This window comes from Phyllostomus discolor, chromosome 5 (assembly GCF_004126475.2).
Source record: "Phyllostomus discolor isolate MPI-MPIP mPhyDis1 chromosome 5, mPhyDis1.pri.v3, whole genome shotgun sequence".
Classification (NCBI taxonomy): Eukaryota; Metazoa; Chordata; class Mammalia; order Chiroptera; family Phyllostomidae; genus Phyllostomus; species Phyllostomus discolor.
This window is the reverse complement of record NC_040907.2, coordinates 135,317,830-135,333,621: the sequence shown is the minus strand read 5'-3', so window position 1 is coordinate 135,333,621 and position 15,792 is coordinate 135,317,830. Positions and strand designations below refer to the sequence as shown.

The 15,792-nt window shown below is 41.9% G+C and overlaps 1 protein-coding gene across 5 annotated transcripts in view; it reads right to left on the bottom strand.

The window, feature by feature from the left end:
• The window catches only part of FAM13C (family with sequence similarity 13 member C), a 126,985-nt gene extending 112,587 nt beyond the window's left edge, over positions 1–14,398 (bottom strand). The window contains exons 1-4 of one of the 5 annotated variants that reach the window (XM_036026935.1): positions 14,309–14,398; positions 13,955–13,993; positions 5,548–5,607; positions 577–772 (exon numbers count right to left, since the gene is read on the bottom strand). In XM_036026935.1, coding sequence (XP_035882828.1) covers positions 577–651 — 75 coding nt within the window. In that variant the 5' untranslated portion in view covers positions 652–772; positions 5,548–5,607; positions 13,955–13,993; positions 14,309–14,398. Of the gene's footprint in view, positions 1–576; positions 773–5,547; positions 5,608–13,954; positions 14,276–14,308 lie in introns of those variants that run through there. The other 4 variants (XM_036026934.1, XM_028511972.2, XM_036026928.1 and 1 more) reach the window with 4 other exon arrangements.
• Positions 14,399–15,792: the final 1,394 nt, after the last annotated feature.

Genomic DNA, 15,792 nt, shown 5'->3' with positions numbered 1-15,792 from the left:
TTTGCTATATCTCTGTCCAACTAGAAAAAATTAAAATATATACAATGTAAATCTATTACCTAACTCAAGCTGGAAAGGTGCTCACTCATTCATTCAAATGCGTACTGACCTTGAAGAAGCAGACACCACCTACATACAACAAAACACACACGTACACACTTGAATATTTAGTCAGGGCTGGGAAACTGCAACCTGAGGAGAATGAACAGCTCCAGGTAAACCTGAGCGTTTCCATTTGTCGAGAAGAATCTCCAAGTTTGGTACAGGAAATCCATGTGCTAGGGAAAAATACAGTAAGATCTCCTCCTCTACCCTCCCCCACAAAGAGCTTTTGTAAATCAATGTCAAAGTCCAGTATTTAAGAGTATAAATTTGAATGGGCACTGTATTAGGCAGCCCGAACACTCCACTACTCCCCAATGAGAACGAACCCTCTCTTTCAGGCTGGCAGTATGCGCAATGACAAGTCATATCGATCACCTCCTGCAAAATAATGCACTCAAAACATTTGCCAGAACAGTGCCCTTGCCTGAGAAGCACCTATTTTGTAAAAGGCCAGAGGAGTGGACCCATTACCTGGCTTTCTCCGTGGCTCTTCCCATTCTCTGCTTTAAAGATGGATTTGGGTTTCCTGGACTTGAAGTTGCCCATGCTGGGTCGAAGCACGCTGTCCACCAGCACGGTCTGCTCTACATGCTGGGGCTCCCGGGATGGCTCAGGCTCCTCTAGAAGAGCCTCAGCATTGGGGTAATTTTCTTTGTTGTCTTCATCTCTAAAACAAGAAAGACCCAATTTAGACAGCACCACAAAAAGTAATGAATTGCTTCAGGAAAGAGGAACTGGCCATACTCATTGCTGCTCTATTTATATGGACCTAGCAACAACATTTTCAGTGTCTACCGAGCCAGTTTCACAGGAACCAGGATTTGAGAAATGTGGATTTCATTCCTTGGATTACTCCATGTTCCCTTCCAATCCTTGCTAATGAATACATGATTTTGTAGTAGTAAGTCTGTACATACAATCATATTTTTTAGTTTTCTACTTTAAGATGCTTTCATGCATAGCATATTTTTAATCATATTTTAATAATAATGTATTCAGGTTAGATAATGTCATCCCACCTTCATAGATTAAGAGTCTAAAACCCAGAGATTACATAAAGTGCTGAATAGAAGGGCTGATTCGCCCAGACCTGAGTGGTCAGGGAGATCTCAGTCTCTCGTGCATGTGTCCTTGGTCCAGGCATGGTGCTTTCTCTTCACTGGCAAGCCCATAATCACCTCTCTACAACTTTCAGACACATTCCAAAGTTAAATGGGGCCTATTTTAATAGGATACATACTACTCCAATTAAATATAAGACAAGGGTCAAATTTTTCCCAGCCAAGCCATCTGAACAACATCCTCAGTGCAAAGTCAACGATCCCATTCTCTGGGTTCTGCCAGTGTGGACTGGCTGGAGAAGACGGAATGGGCTAGCATTGCCTGCATACATTCAGTGCTGGGATGGCGCTTTTAACTTTCCCTCACCAATCAAATTCAATATAATATCACCCTGCCATTTCCATTTCCTCAAAAACAGTGACAAAATAAAACTCTTATTGAAGTTAATTAGCTCTCTTAGACCTAGATGCATTTTGTTTTCTTATTTGGCTAAGAATCCAGCAAACACTATAGACAAAACCAATTGGGGCATTTCTTTATACAATCGATATCATCATCCTTAACCCACTGGCAATCATTGGGCACTGATTAGCAGTGGGCACTTGCCCCAGCTGGTGTTTTGCACTCCTGCTTCCTGACTGGAAGCACCTACATAAGAGAATTTGGCAAGGTCAGGAAGCAATTCCTTGTGACTCAAGGACACATAAAGCCAAGAGACAAGACCAACAAAGGAAGGGTTTCTATGTCCACTGTTCAAAATGTCTTTTCACAAATAATAAGAGGCTTTCAACTTACTGAACTGATATTGGGAGGATGTGCTCCAATTGGTTTCTGGGAAAAGATCAGAGCAAACATTGGTATAGGAGATCTGGAGGATGATAAGGATGCAGGTGGCAAGGTGTGGAAATAAAACTATGAGAAGAATTACACTTAAGCCTCAGGTTGAGATAGGGTTGTCAGAAGCTAGGAAAATTTCTTGGCAAGTGGAACAGGGAAACTGAGACAGCTGAACACAATGGCCGGGCAATTTATAGACAGGTACAAAAAAGGTCACTTCCTTAAAAGTAACATCTATACCTCAGCTGTGTTTCAGCTCCAGGCCCAGAAAAGCAGCAAAACCAGGTGGGGATGCCCAGAATCAACTGCAATGACTCAAGACCCCCGTCCTGTAGCTGACCAACCAGAGGACACCATGACCCTGAATGGTCACACCTGGAGAACTGATGAATATTCTACTGAAACCCTCCCCTGAGGCCTCCCCTAAGATTCCTACCTGCAAGAGAGAGGTAACAACCTCAAGATAAAGGAACCATCTTGCTATCTCTGGCTCTCCCTCTGGGAGCAGCCCACGTCATTTCCTTTCTCTTCATCTCCCCACCCCCACTTCCTTCTTCACAGGCACTTAACTCTGAAACTCTAAGGCAATGAGCTGGCAGCTTGTCCCAGGCTAATCCCCTGAACATGTCCCCAAAGCCCATTTTCTCTGACTTCCCAGGATCTAAGGCAGCTCAGCCAAGGCTCTCCTGTTGCTTCTACACTAAGCCCTTCCTTGTTTCACTGCCCCCAGCTTTAATAAACCTACTCTCACAGTCACCTGGACTCATGTTGTGAAATTTTTCCTGCATGAAGTCAAGGACCCACTCACTATAGCTGGCCCTAGGCAGACCCGCTCAGGGCCAGGCTCCTGTCCAGGAACAAGGTCAAACTTAGTGTTATCTGACAAAGGAGAACCAAACAAATGAAATAATTTTTCAGTATTAGTAACTGAAAAAAAAAAATCAGTGCCAGTGACACTGGCTAATATTTTCTCTGAAGTTCATTTACAACTAAACCATGAGTTGGGACTACACTGGTTATTTGAAAGGCACTGGTTATTTTTCTCAGAGGGACAGCAGACTGCATGTGCCACGTTGGCATGCTGATCATTTAGAACTGCAGGCAACCAAGGCCCAGCAAGAGACTCAAGAAGAGCTTTGTACCTTCCCCTTAACTGTCTAAAAGAACTTATACTGAGGGCCTGTAGCAGGAGAGAGCTAATCCCAAAGATACTTTTATATCAGAGACTGATCTGCATGGCCTGGCAAATATCTGTTACCTACAGAACTGCTCTTCTCATCTTCCTGGGGACTGTCTTCCTCCCCTTTGAGACCCTCAAACCCTGCCCTTCTCCTTAGCTCAGAAGAGAATGTAAGCTTCAATTACCTGACTGCCTAAGAGTCTCATATCTTTGAGGTTCCCATATGTACAAAACTAAATTTGTTTTTCTCCTTTGAATCCACCATATGTCAATTCAACTATTAGACCAGCCAAAAACCGTAGAAGAAAAGAAGGGAAAATGTTTCTCCCTGACATCTCTCTAAAAACAGGTAATACTCATCCTCGCACTCTAGGTTCCCGGGTGAGAGACAAAGGAAGGACCGCTGCCTTTACAGTATGTTCCTCATTCAAGGAGGATTCTAGAACACGTGAATATAAGAAAAAAAAGTGACTTTTCAAATCTAAAATGACTTTTGATAGATTCATTCCTAAAATAATACCTGAAACTTTGTTTTTGTCTCATATTTTCAAGGTGCCCAAAATTTATTCATCTCATTTACCTCCTTGACTTGAAAAGCAAAAAAGGTGGCTGAGGGGAGCAAAGAGCATCTTTCTCTCATTACATAAACATAAAACCTGAATACAAAAGTCATCTTTAGATAGGTATATTTCCAACCTATTAATGGTTTCTCAGAATCCACAAAACCGGGAAGTACAGGTTATGTAATGTATGCCTCTACTTCATGGGATCACTCATCACTGAGAATGATCACAATGTTCTGAAAAGCACAAGAGTCCAAAGGATCCCCCCAGTTGTCAGTTATGGAGCCTGGGCCACACCACTTCTTGACCCCTGTGCATAAGAAGGATGTCATCTCTACCGTGCAGAGATAACAGTCTCTGTGAAATGCCTACCATAGCAAGTTGATTCAAGGCCACAACCCAATAAATGGGAGCTATTGTTACTCTCACAAGGACTTATGCAAGTAATTATTTGCAAAGAAAAAACTGAGGCCTCTTTTTAGCCTTCCCATACCTCCAGGATAAATTCCAAACTCCTTAGCAAGGTACACAAACCCTTTTAAATGGGTCTTTGTTTATCTCTGGAGCTTCATTTCCTACCACTCAAGGCCTCCTCACTCCGCCCAGCTCTACAGATTCCTGCCATCCTAAACTGCTTACTCTTCCTTTAACTTGAACAATTTTTTCTACCTTCTGTTGGCTTTCTAGTAAGTTGTTCCCTCTGCTTGATGGCATCATCTTTTTCTTGGCCTTAATTTCCACACAAAAAAAAGTCATGTGCCATGTGTAATTTTCTTCAGGAATACATCTCAGAAACATCTCTGGGCTACTCAGTCTTTTTAAGTGAATCCTCTGTTTACCTTTAGTAAAAGAGTATCTAATGCACTATAGCATCATCATCTATTATTTTTGCCTACCTCCTCCAGTGGACTAAAGTCTGGGAGCAGGGATTGATTTGTCTTTCCCTATACCAAAGCCTGACAATGTATGTTATCCAACAAGCAGACTTCACAGTCAGACAAATTCCAAATTCTGCCTCATAGTGGCTATGTTATCTCAGAGGTACCGTAATCTTTCTGAGCCTCAGTTTCTCCATCCACAGTATGAGGAGGGAAATATCAGCCTCCTTTCACTTGTTTAGATTACATAATAAAATATATGTGAAAGTGCTGGAAACAAAGCAAATGTGAAGAAATGGTAATCGTGAAGGTTTTGCTATTGTACCATGAACCACCTTGATGACCAAGACTGTACCCCAGACACTCAGTGACTTCTTTGGTGATGAAATCTAGAACCTCTTCCTTAAGGTTTACAATGGGAATACTGAGATGGGTGAATCAATGTTTAATCCAATAGTCACTTATTGAGCATTCCCCATACAAAAGGCACTGTCCTGAATGCTAAGGTTGGATGGCAGGGAGGTGGGGGTGGGGTATTCAAGAGTGGACAAGACACAACTTCCTTTAAGAGCCGATAATATACTAGAAAAAAATGAGACACAAAAACAAATGATTATAATTCAAAAAGACACTATAGACTCCAGACCCAGATGGTGCCTGTCCTTCATAATTAAGAACTAAGCCTCTGGCTGGCGTAGCTCAGTGGATTGAGCGCAGGCTGCGAACCAAAGTGTCGCAGGTTCGATTCCCAGTCAGGGCACATGCCTGAGTTGCAGGCCATGACCTCCAGCAACTGCACATTGATGTTTCTCTCTCTCTCTCTCTCTCTCTCTCTCCCTCCCTCCCTTCCCTCTCTAAAATAAATAAATAAATTTTTTAAAAAAAGATTAAAAAAAAAGAACTAAGTGATGGTGGGTCATACCTGAGACTGGAGCAATCAGTCTGGTCGTCATGTACAGAGATGACTATGTCTTCCTCACTCCTGCGAGAAGAAACAAAACCACATCAGAAACAACTGTGTGCTGTGGCAGAAGCAGCTATAGTCCCGAACCACAGATTAGCACAGTATACTAAAGAACAGAGTAGTGCTCACTGCTGTCTCCCAAACCAGCTCTGATTCCCAACACGTCTACCAGGTAATGGTATTAATGATGTTATTTCATGTGAGCTTAAAAGCTCAGAACCAGAGGCAAGCTCTTTTTCCCTCTCCTTCTGTGTTTCACCTAAGCTAACAAGATCTCAGCAAGGACCTAAGTGTTCACAGCACTTGAGGGGACACCTGAGACCAAGATTCGTGGCTCAAAAGAGACTCCACTACACACCTCTTAGCAATTTCTCTGTTCAGGCAGTCCCAAAACACACCAGCTCCCATTAGGCTTACTCCATTGTCCTCCAAACTTCTTTGACTCCCTTTCTTTTTTAGAAAACTTCTGTAATAACCTCATGAAAATGCTGAACAATCTACAGTGCCCCACACAGTCCAAGGGAACCAGGAGTAGAAGCATTCTGTCACTCCAGTGTAGGAGGAAGTCTCTGTGTGCCTGTCCTCAGCCACCCCCCACCTCACTCCATCACTCTCCAGCCGAAAATGCTTTTTTCTTTTCTTTTTTAAAATATATTTTATTGATTAGGCTATTATAGTTGTTCCAATTTTTCCCTTTGACCCCATCCACCAAGTATGACCCCATTTCCTCTAGCAATCCTCCCCTTAGTTCATGTCCATGGTCATGCATATAAGTTCTTTGGCTTCTCCATTTCCCCTACTGTTCTTAACATCGCCATCTATTCTGTACCTACCAATTTGTACTGCTTAATCCCTGCATCTTTTCCTCCATTCTCCCTCCTTCATCCTCCCAACTGATAACCCTCCAAATGATCTCCACATCTGTGACTCTGTTTGTGTTCTACTTGTTTGCTTAGTTTGTTTTTCACATTGTTGTTGATAGTTGTGAATTTATTGCCATTTTAATGTTCATAGTTTTGATCTTCTTCTTTTTGTTAAATAAGTCCCTTTAACATTTCATATAATAATGGCTTGGTGATGATCTCCTTTAGCTTTACCTTGCCTGAGAAACACTTTACCTGCCCTTCAATTCTAAATGATAGCTTTGCTGGATAGAGTAATCCAGGTTGTAGGTCTTTGCTCTTCATCACTTTGAATACCTCATGCCAGTCTCTTCAAGCCTGCAAAGTTTCTTTTGAGAAATCAGGTGATAGGCTATGGAAACTCCTTTGTAGGTAACTTTCTTCTTTTCTTTCATTGCTTTTAAGATTCCCTCTTTATCTTTAACATTTGGAATTTTAATTATGATGTGTTGGCGTGGTCCTCTTAGTGTCCATCTTGTTTGGGACTTTCTGTGCTTCCTGGACTTGCATGTCTATTTCCTTCACCAAATTAGGGAAATTTTCTTTCATTATTTTTTCAAATAAGTTTTCAATTTCTTGCTCTTTCTCTTCTCCTTACAGCACACCTATAATTTGAATGTTGGTGCATTTGAGGTTGTTTCAGAGGCTCCTTAGCCTATCCTGGGTTTTTTTTAATTCTTTTTTCTTCTTGCTATTCCAAATGAGTTTTTTTTTTCTTCCTTATGTTCCAAATCATTGATTTCATTCTTGGCGTCATCCACTTCACTGTTGGTTCCCTGTAAATCTTCCTTTATTTCACTTAGTGAAACCTTCATTTCTGCCTCAGTCCTTTTCATGCTGTTGAAGTACCCAATGAGTTCCTTGAGCATCCTGATCACCAGTGTTTTGAACTCTGCATCTGATAGATTGCTTATCTCCATTTGGTTAGTTCTTTCTCTGGAGATTTGTTTTGTTCTTTTAATTGGGCCATATTTCTTTGTTATCCTCATTTTGGAACTCTCCCTGTGTTTGTTTCTATGTATTGGGTAGAGCTGCTTTGATTCCCTGTCTTAGTAGCATAGCCTATTGTAGAAAAGCGCACCAGTAAGTTAGATGGGGTAGAGCCTTAGGTAATCACCAGGGTGGGGTAACCTGTGTGAATCAGGTTGATGGAGTCTCCAATGTGGTGTTGCCACGCTGTGGCTCTGTGTCGGGGAGGGCTCAGAAAGGGGACAATGCAGCTGCCTGGCCTCTGGAGTTTTATCCAGGAGGAAGCTGTCCCCCAGCACTTGTCCTGATGCCAGACACTTCAATTTCTGCCCATATGTCACTGGTGCCCTTCTAGCTGCATGGTCTTGTCTAGGGTTGGGATCCCTCACTCCAAAGGTATCCTTCCCGATTTTTATCTGCCACAGGTGGGTGCAAGACTACCTGTTCCACATTTCCACATCTCCATATCTCTGCACCTCTGACCTGTCTGGATGAATGTGACTTCTTTAATTTCTTGGTTGCCAGACATCCATATGGCTTGATTTTCTGATGATTTGGGGTGATAGTTGTTTTGTAATTTAGTTGCAGTTTTTGCTGTGGTTGTGTGAGGAGGAGAGCTGTGTTTACCTATGTCTCCATCTTGCCCAAAAATGCTTTTTCATCTTCAACTCTTACTTATCCTTCACTGCCCAAGTCAGGTGTCACAAGCTCTGGCCTAGCCAAGTTCATCCACATGCCACATTCCTACTTTAACTTTAATATGTAAATGTTTACTCTTCACTAAGAGGTTTTGGTAACCAACTCTATCTTGCCTCATACTGCTGTGTAATTATTTTTCATCTCTGAAATCTTTTTAATTAGTTAATTCCATGAGAAGAAATAGGCATAATTTCTTTTTCTAGATATGCTGCCACAGTGCTGACAGTGCTGCCCCAGAATAGATGAGTGCCTGGATCGAGGCATTGACTCTGGCGCATTAGTTACTGTGGTCCCTGAAATAACTCAGCAAGCATTTATTGAGCATGTATTGACTTCCAGGTACTGCATTGAGCATGGGAGTTGTGCTTCTCAAGCTCTGTAGAACTTAGGACTGACCAGCCTGTTTTCTATTTCCAATCCACTATGGATAGATACTTTTGTAAAACTGTCACAAGAGTGACAGATTCCTATAAGAGTGTCAAATTCCTATAAATGTTATTCTCTGTCTCTATACTGTTCTTGTCTCAGACAAGCCACAAACAATTTGGGGACCCACACTTTGAGTAGCACTACTTCTAAAGGACACAAAGTTGAAAAAGACCTGGGCCCTGCTTGAGAGATTCACAATGTAATGAGTAAGCAAAAATAAGTAAATACCTATGTCCATAAATATAACTATAATAGTGCTTATACTATATGAAATTATTTAAAATTTTTAAATATTCCTTACGAGCAATGGTTTATAATTTACCCATAGGACAAATTGATGAAAGATCCATCCTCTTCCCTTATTATCTCTTTTAAATTATGGTTTTGCGCAGAGTAAAACAAAGGCCACCTACTGACTCCACCCCTCTCTACCTGATGAAATTATTTGCTCACACTGGCAGTTAAACAAAATTGGGTGACTTAACAAAATGCTCTTCTTAATGAAATGAACTAATGTCCTTGCTTTCTTGTCTTTGGACCATCGGTAACCTACTCTGTCCATCTCATGGAAAACAACAGTTAAATTCGTAAGTATTGCCTTGCTCTCTTCCATTTGAGGCATTCACTTAGATCATCTGAGCTTTGTAATCTGAACAAAAATGTTTCCCAATAAAAGTTACCTAGCTAAGCAGAAAAATCAATGAAGAACAGAAATCTAGAATTGTTGCTTCCAAAGAATTAGGGTTCAACCAGAGGTTCAACCCTAGAGCCCAACAATATCTACTTTTTGGGAATTTGGCAAGGACTTATTTTTCTCTCCTTCATTACATGTGTTAACCTTTCTTCTGAAAGTGCAACTAGTTAAAAATGGAAACTCAGCACCAAAACTTGGAAAGTTGCAGATGCTTTTTGAAGTATGAGGCCAGCCCTAATTAGCTGATCCAATTTTAAGGCCTACTGAACAACTTCAGTTGCCACACAAAGAAATACAATCCCTCGCTCACAGGTACAGCAGTGGAACAGACCTCCCGGCTGCTTACCTGGCACAGGCACAAGCTCCTTTAGTTCAGCTGGGCTTTCCTTTTCTGATGAAGACTGTGAAGTTCTACTCAATTAACATCTCTTTTCTGATTGCTCTATTGATTCCTTGCCCAGCAGCCCTTGCAATGTATATACTGGCCCAATCATAAAACTGGACTCCACAGTGGGAATCCATATTTAGATATCTCCACTCCTGGAAGAAAGTCAGTTCTGACCAAGTGCCTAACTGGTCTTGTGCATGGCATTCTCTTCTAGATTACAGCCCAACACAGAAATTTAAAGATGAATCTCTAATGATCTTCTTCCAAAACTGGGTATCTTCTAGCATAATGATTTTCATACTATAAATTGTGACCTATTATTGGGTCTTAAAATTATACAGCAGCTACCAGCATTTCGTTGTTATTGTTGTTAGATAAACAGAATAGAAAATGTTAATGTAGTAAGAGTTCAGTGTTTTTACACCAAACTTGTTTGAATAAATCATGTCTATACGTGGGAGCTTGATTGCATTATAAAATGTTTTTCTTACCATTATTTGTAGTAAAAAGAAAAATGCAAGCAGCACCTCTATTAAATGACTTCCTTTGAAGTTCTCATCAACTAGATTGTAAGTCCCAGAGTTTTTAATTTGTGGTTGCCTAGACAATATGTGGATAATTTGTCCTTTCAATTATGTCTTTATGAAATGCTCAGGATTGTCAGCTTTTTCTCTGCTCAGACTTTTGCTCCCTCTGTCAACCACAAACAAGAGGAAATATGTGGTACTTCAAAGCTCATCTTCTCTTTCACATTATCTCAATAAAGCCTGACAATGAAGTGGAAACTTCCTTGGCAAAAGAGGTTAAGGAATCGCCCGGGATTCCAAAGCGTACACCAGTGATTCCGCTCAACCACACTAAGCCCACCCAATAATCTCTTCAGTGTCATTCCTGGAGGTCCAGAGGAGAGGGAGGAAAACTTGTTACTTAGAATGATGGTGGTGACAGAAGCGCCCGTGAAAGGTTCTCTTGTTTGACTTGTAGTAAATAAGAAGAGAGGCCTCAGGCTGGTTATTAGATAAAATGGAGTTGTGCCAGGAAGAGAGAGGACTGCCATTCACCGCGGAGTACCGTGTTCCCTGAGGGCAAAGTTGCAGAGGTTCAACGTGAAACCCTGTGGGAGGTCTCACAGTGTGTCCCCAGAACCCTGTGCATTAGTGCCACCTGGAGTGTCTGACTGAAACAACAAGCTCTGGCCCCACCCCCACTCCACCCCCACTAGAACAACTCTCTGAGGGTAGGGCCCAGGAATGGGAATTTTAAAACCAGTTGCCCTTCCCTTCATATAACTATTATGCTCTTAAAAAGTTTAACACTGACCTAAAGGTTCACAATACTCAGACCAGCACTGGGCTGACTCCAATATAATTGCCCATTCTAGGTTTCCACTTGAGGACAAAGCCTTGGAAGTTGGATTTTTTGCAAGCCCCAATCCCCTTCCCCAGTTGATACTGATGATCAGTTGGTTTTGAAAGGCATTGTTTCAGAAGATAAATAATTTATTGATAACTAAATGAGAACTCATTGTTGGCCAGACTTCATTCCAAATAGCAGGATTGCCCTGGCTGCTGTGGCTCAGTGAACTGAGTGTCAGCCTACAAAGTGAAAGGTTGCTGAATTCCCAGTCAGGGCACATGCCTGGGTTGTGGGTCCAGTCCCCAGCCGGGGGCGTGCTTGAGGCAGCCCATCAATATTTCACATGTTGATGTTTCTCCCCTTCTCTTTCCCGCTCCCTTCCCTTTTCTCTAAAATAAATAAATAAAATTTAAAAAATCAAATAGCAGGTTTGCTGGGACAACATAGGAAATGACCATGGAAAAATGATAGATGAAAGAGCACTGAAGCTGCAGAAGGGAAAGGCCAAGGCCAAGGCCATTCTGATCTTGGAAACTGGGTAGAAAAAGGAACTGAATTGGTCCAAGGCTGCACAGACAGTGCCTGGCTTGGGAAAAACTGGGAAGAGAATAAAATCTGTCCTTGAGTCCCTCCTAATTCCCCTACCACTTGACCCTTATAAGACCCCCAACTGGCCAAGTGGAACCCTATTAGGTTAGACAGACTATCTGATGACATAATTTATATTAAAGGAATAATGACAACTAGAATCCACCTCCCAGGGGCACAGACCTTTTAATTTCTATTTTAATAAGAGTCATCACCCGAGGCCTTAATCCAAAAAAAAATCATATCTAGGTGGAATTTCAGGCACTAAAGAAAATAAATTAGTGTGGGTAGGAAAAAGTAGAAGCATACAGAAGGAAGAGAAAATTGTCTTGTATCCAAAACGTAAGAAAGGCAAGCACCTCCTCTATGTATGCCAAGTCCATACCCCAGCATTACTGAGCACCTACTACATCTATGTCTCAGGATAGTGTATCCTGGTCCTGTTGGCTTTGGGGTCTCCCTAAAGAGCCAAGGAAAATGGTTCATATTACTGAGAGGATGAGAAAATGTTCTATTAAATAATGACTAGTTTTAAATAATCCTATTCTGTGTTGTATTATACCTATGAAGCCTTTGGTACGTTTCAAATATGCTCCTTAGATTTTTAGATTAGCCAGATGGCATTCCAATTGTCACTCAGTGCTTTTTAAAATAAATCACTGTCACTTCTCTGAAAACAACAACAGAATCTTATGCAATCAGAATTCCTTGGGGAGTGGCCAACGATAAGGTACCAGACTTTCCCCAGCATTTAACTGTAAAACCTTTACCAAAAAAAAAAAAAAAAGTTGTCCATGAGAAATCTGGAACTAATTGTCTCCATTTTAAAGCTGTTAGTCCTGCAGCTGACCCTGGGGATCTGGGCACACCAGGCTCACAAGAAGCAGACTCAGAAAGCACTCGGCTCTTATAAACACAGCGAAGGAAGAGGAGCAGTACCTGTGCACCTGACACAGGAAGTCTCACCTCATTTTTGGCCAGCACACTTTGGCAGGCCTCTTCCCGTTCTTTCAGGCTTTTAGAAAATGCAATGTGGCACACATTACCAAGCCATCTCATTATTAACATATAGATCCCATGAGTATTTTATATTTCATCTCCTAAATAAAGTCAACCCTGTTTTCTTTTTAAAGTGACTCCACTTGAGCCCAGAGCTCAACACTGAGAGAAGAGCAATTCCAGAGAAACAAAAGGACGTGGAAAACAAGAGGGCCTCAAGAGTCCTGTAGGATTTTATCCCTTCATCACCAAGTTACTGAGACAATGGTAAGACTTGAAACTCACAAAATACCTAGTTCCATATTTACTTGCCTGTTAGGAAACTTTAGCAAACAGCTCCCAAGTTACTGGGCTTTCTCTATTAAACTTGCAGCATTTTCTTATTGTAGCTGGGTATAACACCTTATACACCCTTTTTCCTAAAAAACTGTTTACAGTGACTTCTACCAAAAGGTCCCAGAAGTAAATTATCATGAGTTAGCTTAGAGAAAAAATGGTTAAATAAAGTCTAGACAGTCCCTGCATATATGTCTTTATGTAAATTATATATAAATTATATGCACTTTTAGTACAATGTACTATCAATTTTTAACATATATGTATAGTGTAATATTAGAAAAACATATTAATGAAGAGATGACAAAAATTTACATCATCAACTATAAATAGCTAATAAAAAATACTGTGTCTGCTAGCCTGGAGTAAAATATTACACTCCTTCATTCTATGTTTAAATGGTGTTAGCTGCTGCAATCAACACTTTAACCATAGGATGAGATGACTCATTCCTCTTATGGCCAGATCTTTGAAGTCAGAAGACAAAAATGACAAAAGAGCATACAAGAAAAGTTTACTCTGCTGTGTCTTAAAAATCTGTGGACAAGAGAGGGTGAGGATAAGTTTAGTCTGTTTATCACATGCTGGAATTCAACTGAAGTCAGCTCACAGCCATCTCCTATTTGTTGTCAATGTATACAACACACTTCGTGAAAACTGACACCAATGTTGGCAAAATACAGCAGAGCTTCCTTTATGAGATGTATGACATGTCAAATAGGTTTTTTTTTTTTAATCTGAGCTCCAAGAGCACATATCTATCTTACTGCAGTGAGCTCCAGCAAGCTATCAGCCTGTTTTAATATCTCTCAAGCTGCTGCTAAAAGGCTAATTTGAACCTGTAAAGATTTCTGGGCCCCATCAGTCAGCACCTCCCCAACCCCAGATTACAGGAGACAATGCATCTAATATGAAGAGTGGCTGGGGACCGTAGAGAGTACGTTCATGATAGTTGCTTCCAGAGAAAGGCATGCAAGTCTTATTTTAATGGCAAGAATCACTTACTCTGTTACAGCGGTGCTGCTGAAGGAATTATCCTGAAGGCTGAAACAGAAACAAGAAAACATCAGCCAAGTCGGGCGGGGGAGCCGCCTCCCTGATCGCTCTCCGGGAGTTAGAGCACACACACAAACATGGCATTGCAAGGCAAATCTCAGGGCTCGCCCGGCACGCTCACTCTACCTTGGGCTGCTGTCTGCACATGCTCGTAACGACACCCCCAGCAGGGGCCCAGACGCTGGGCGAACCACAAAGCCCGGCAGCCCCCGAGGCTGAGAGGACAGATCTGGGCGGGGCGGGGTGCGCGCCGAGCAAGGACCTGGGAGCACCTGGAGAGTTACCCAGCGACCCCAACCTTACCAGCCCCAAGCCGCGTTTAATCCAGGCCTCTCGGTGCCAGCCACCCCCGGGGCTGGCAATAGGAAAGCCCAACTGTTTCTGCCTAGGTGCTTAAATCCCCCGGGGACTTGCTTTCTTGCAGACGTCTCCTACCAGTTTCTCAGAGCTACCCCCTCTAGAGATGGAAGCTCGCAGAGCTTCATCCTACGTTCAGAAAAAGCCAGGAGGGAACCAGAAGACAGAGGGGACATGGCTGCTGTTTTAGTTTTATTTTATTTTTTTAATTTGTGTGTTGCTGTATACGTATTGCCTGGGGAAAAGCGGAGTCTCTGAAGGAGGGCTTGCAGCGTCACCCCCAATCTGACTGCACGCTGTTATTTCAGTCCGTCAGAGGAAGCGCCAGGCCCTGGGACAACAGAGCTGTGAATGAACCCACGCAGGGCGAGTAGAGAATTTATTCCAGGCATTAGCTGGTGACTGAGGGGGGCTGTGCAAGAGGTGGGGCTTCCAACGCCCAGGCAGCCCGCCTGAGCTCTGCTTCCAAGCACCTTTACAAAGAATGAGAAATAGCATCCTCAAATGCTATCCCCTCTAAATAAAAGCAGCCCTGTTGGGGGAAGGGAAGGCTGTCAGCCCCCACTCGCTTCCTCCTGGAGATGTTTGTCCTGCCCGCTTCCCATTGTCCATTTCTCCTGTCAGCTTGACCTTGATATGGAATGAACGGTCATCTGTGAAAGATGCTTCTTTTGAATTTTGAATTAAGAAGACCCATTCCCCCACTTTTTAATCTCTCCACCACTCTCAGAAGCAGCTGAGATGGTGGGTTTTAGTCCAAACTATATAAGCAGATGAGTTTTAATTTATAATTTAAAAAACTCAAATTTTTATTTTCAGATAATTAAGAAACATTACCCAAAATTTGGTAATCAGGGGGAAAGCAGGACTTTTCAGCGTCACACTGAGACATTGTTTCAGAGGCCCACCCAAGGACCACTTAATTCCCTCAGAAAATGTACTTGTGCTTGACTTTGCTATTTGTCAGTGGTTGGATCCCAGACACTGTAGTTACAAGTTCACTTGTACTTTTTGTCCAACCTGTAGGGAGGAAAACATAACCTCGATGGTATAGTTTTATTGCCTTGTACAACTTTGACCTATTTTGCATCTAACCTAACACTCTGATACTAACGTTCTTTCCAAATGCTTGTGAATATTCAGACCCTCAGAATGCGCTTGGAACCAAGAGCACCCCCATCTTACACATTCTCTCATGAATATATGAACAGGTCTCTGATGTGTGCCTACGTTTGTATGACAGTCATGTTTTCAGCTTTTTAAAGTTATACTTTGGAAAATCAAAATAAAGTTTTCTAAGAAAAACAAGTTTCATTAAGGTCCTTTGCAATTTTACTTTCCTCTCTTGGTATCTTTTTAAAAGTAGCTAAAAGCCAAGATGGTCTTAAACCTGAACTCTGTTGACTGAGTAAATTTAGAAATGTTTATCC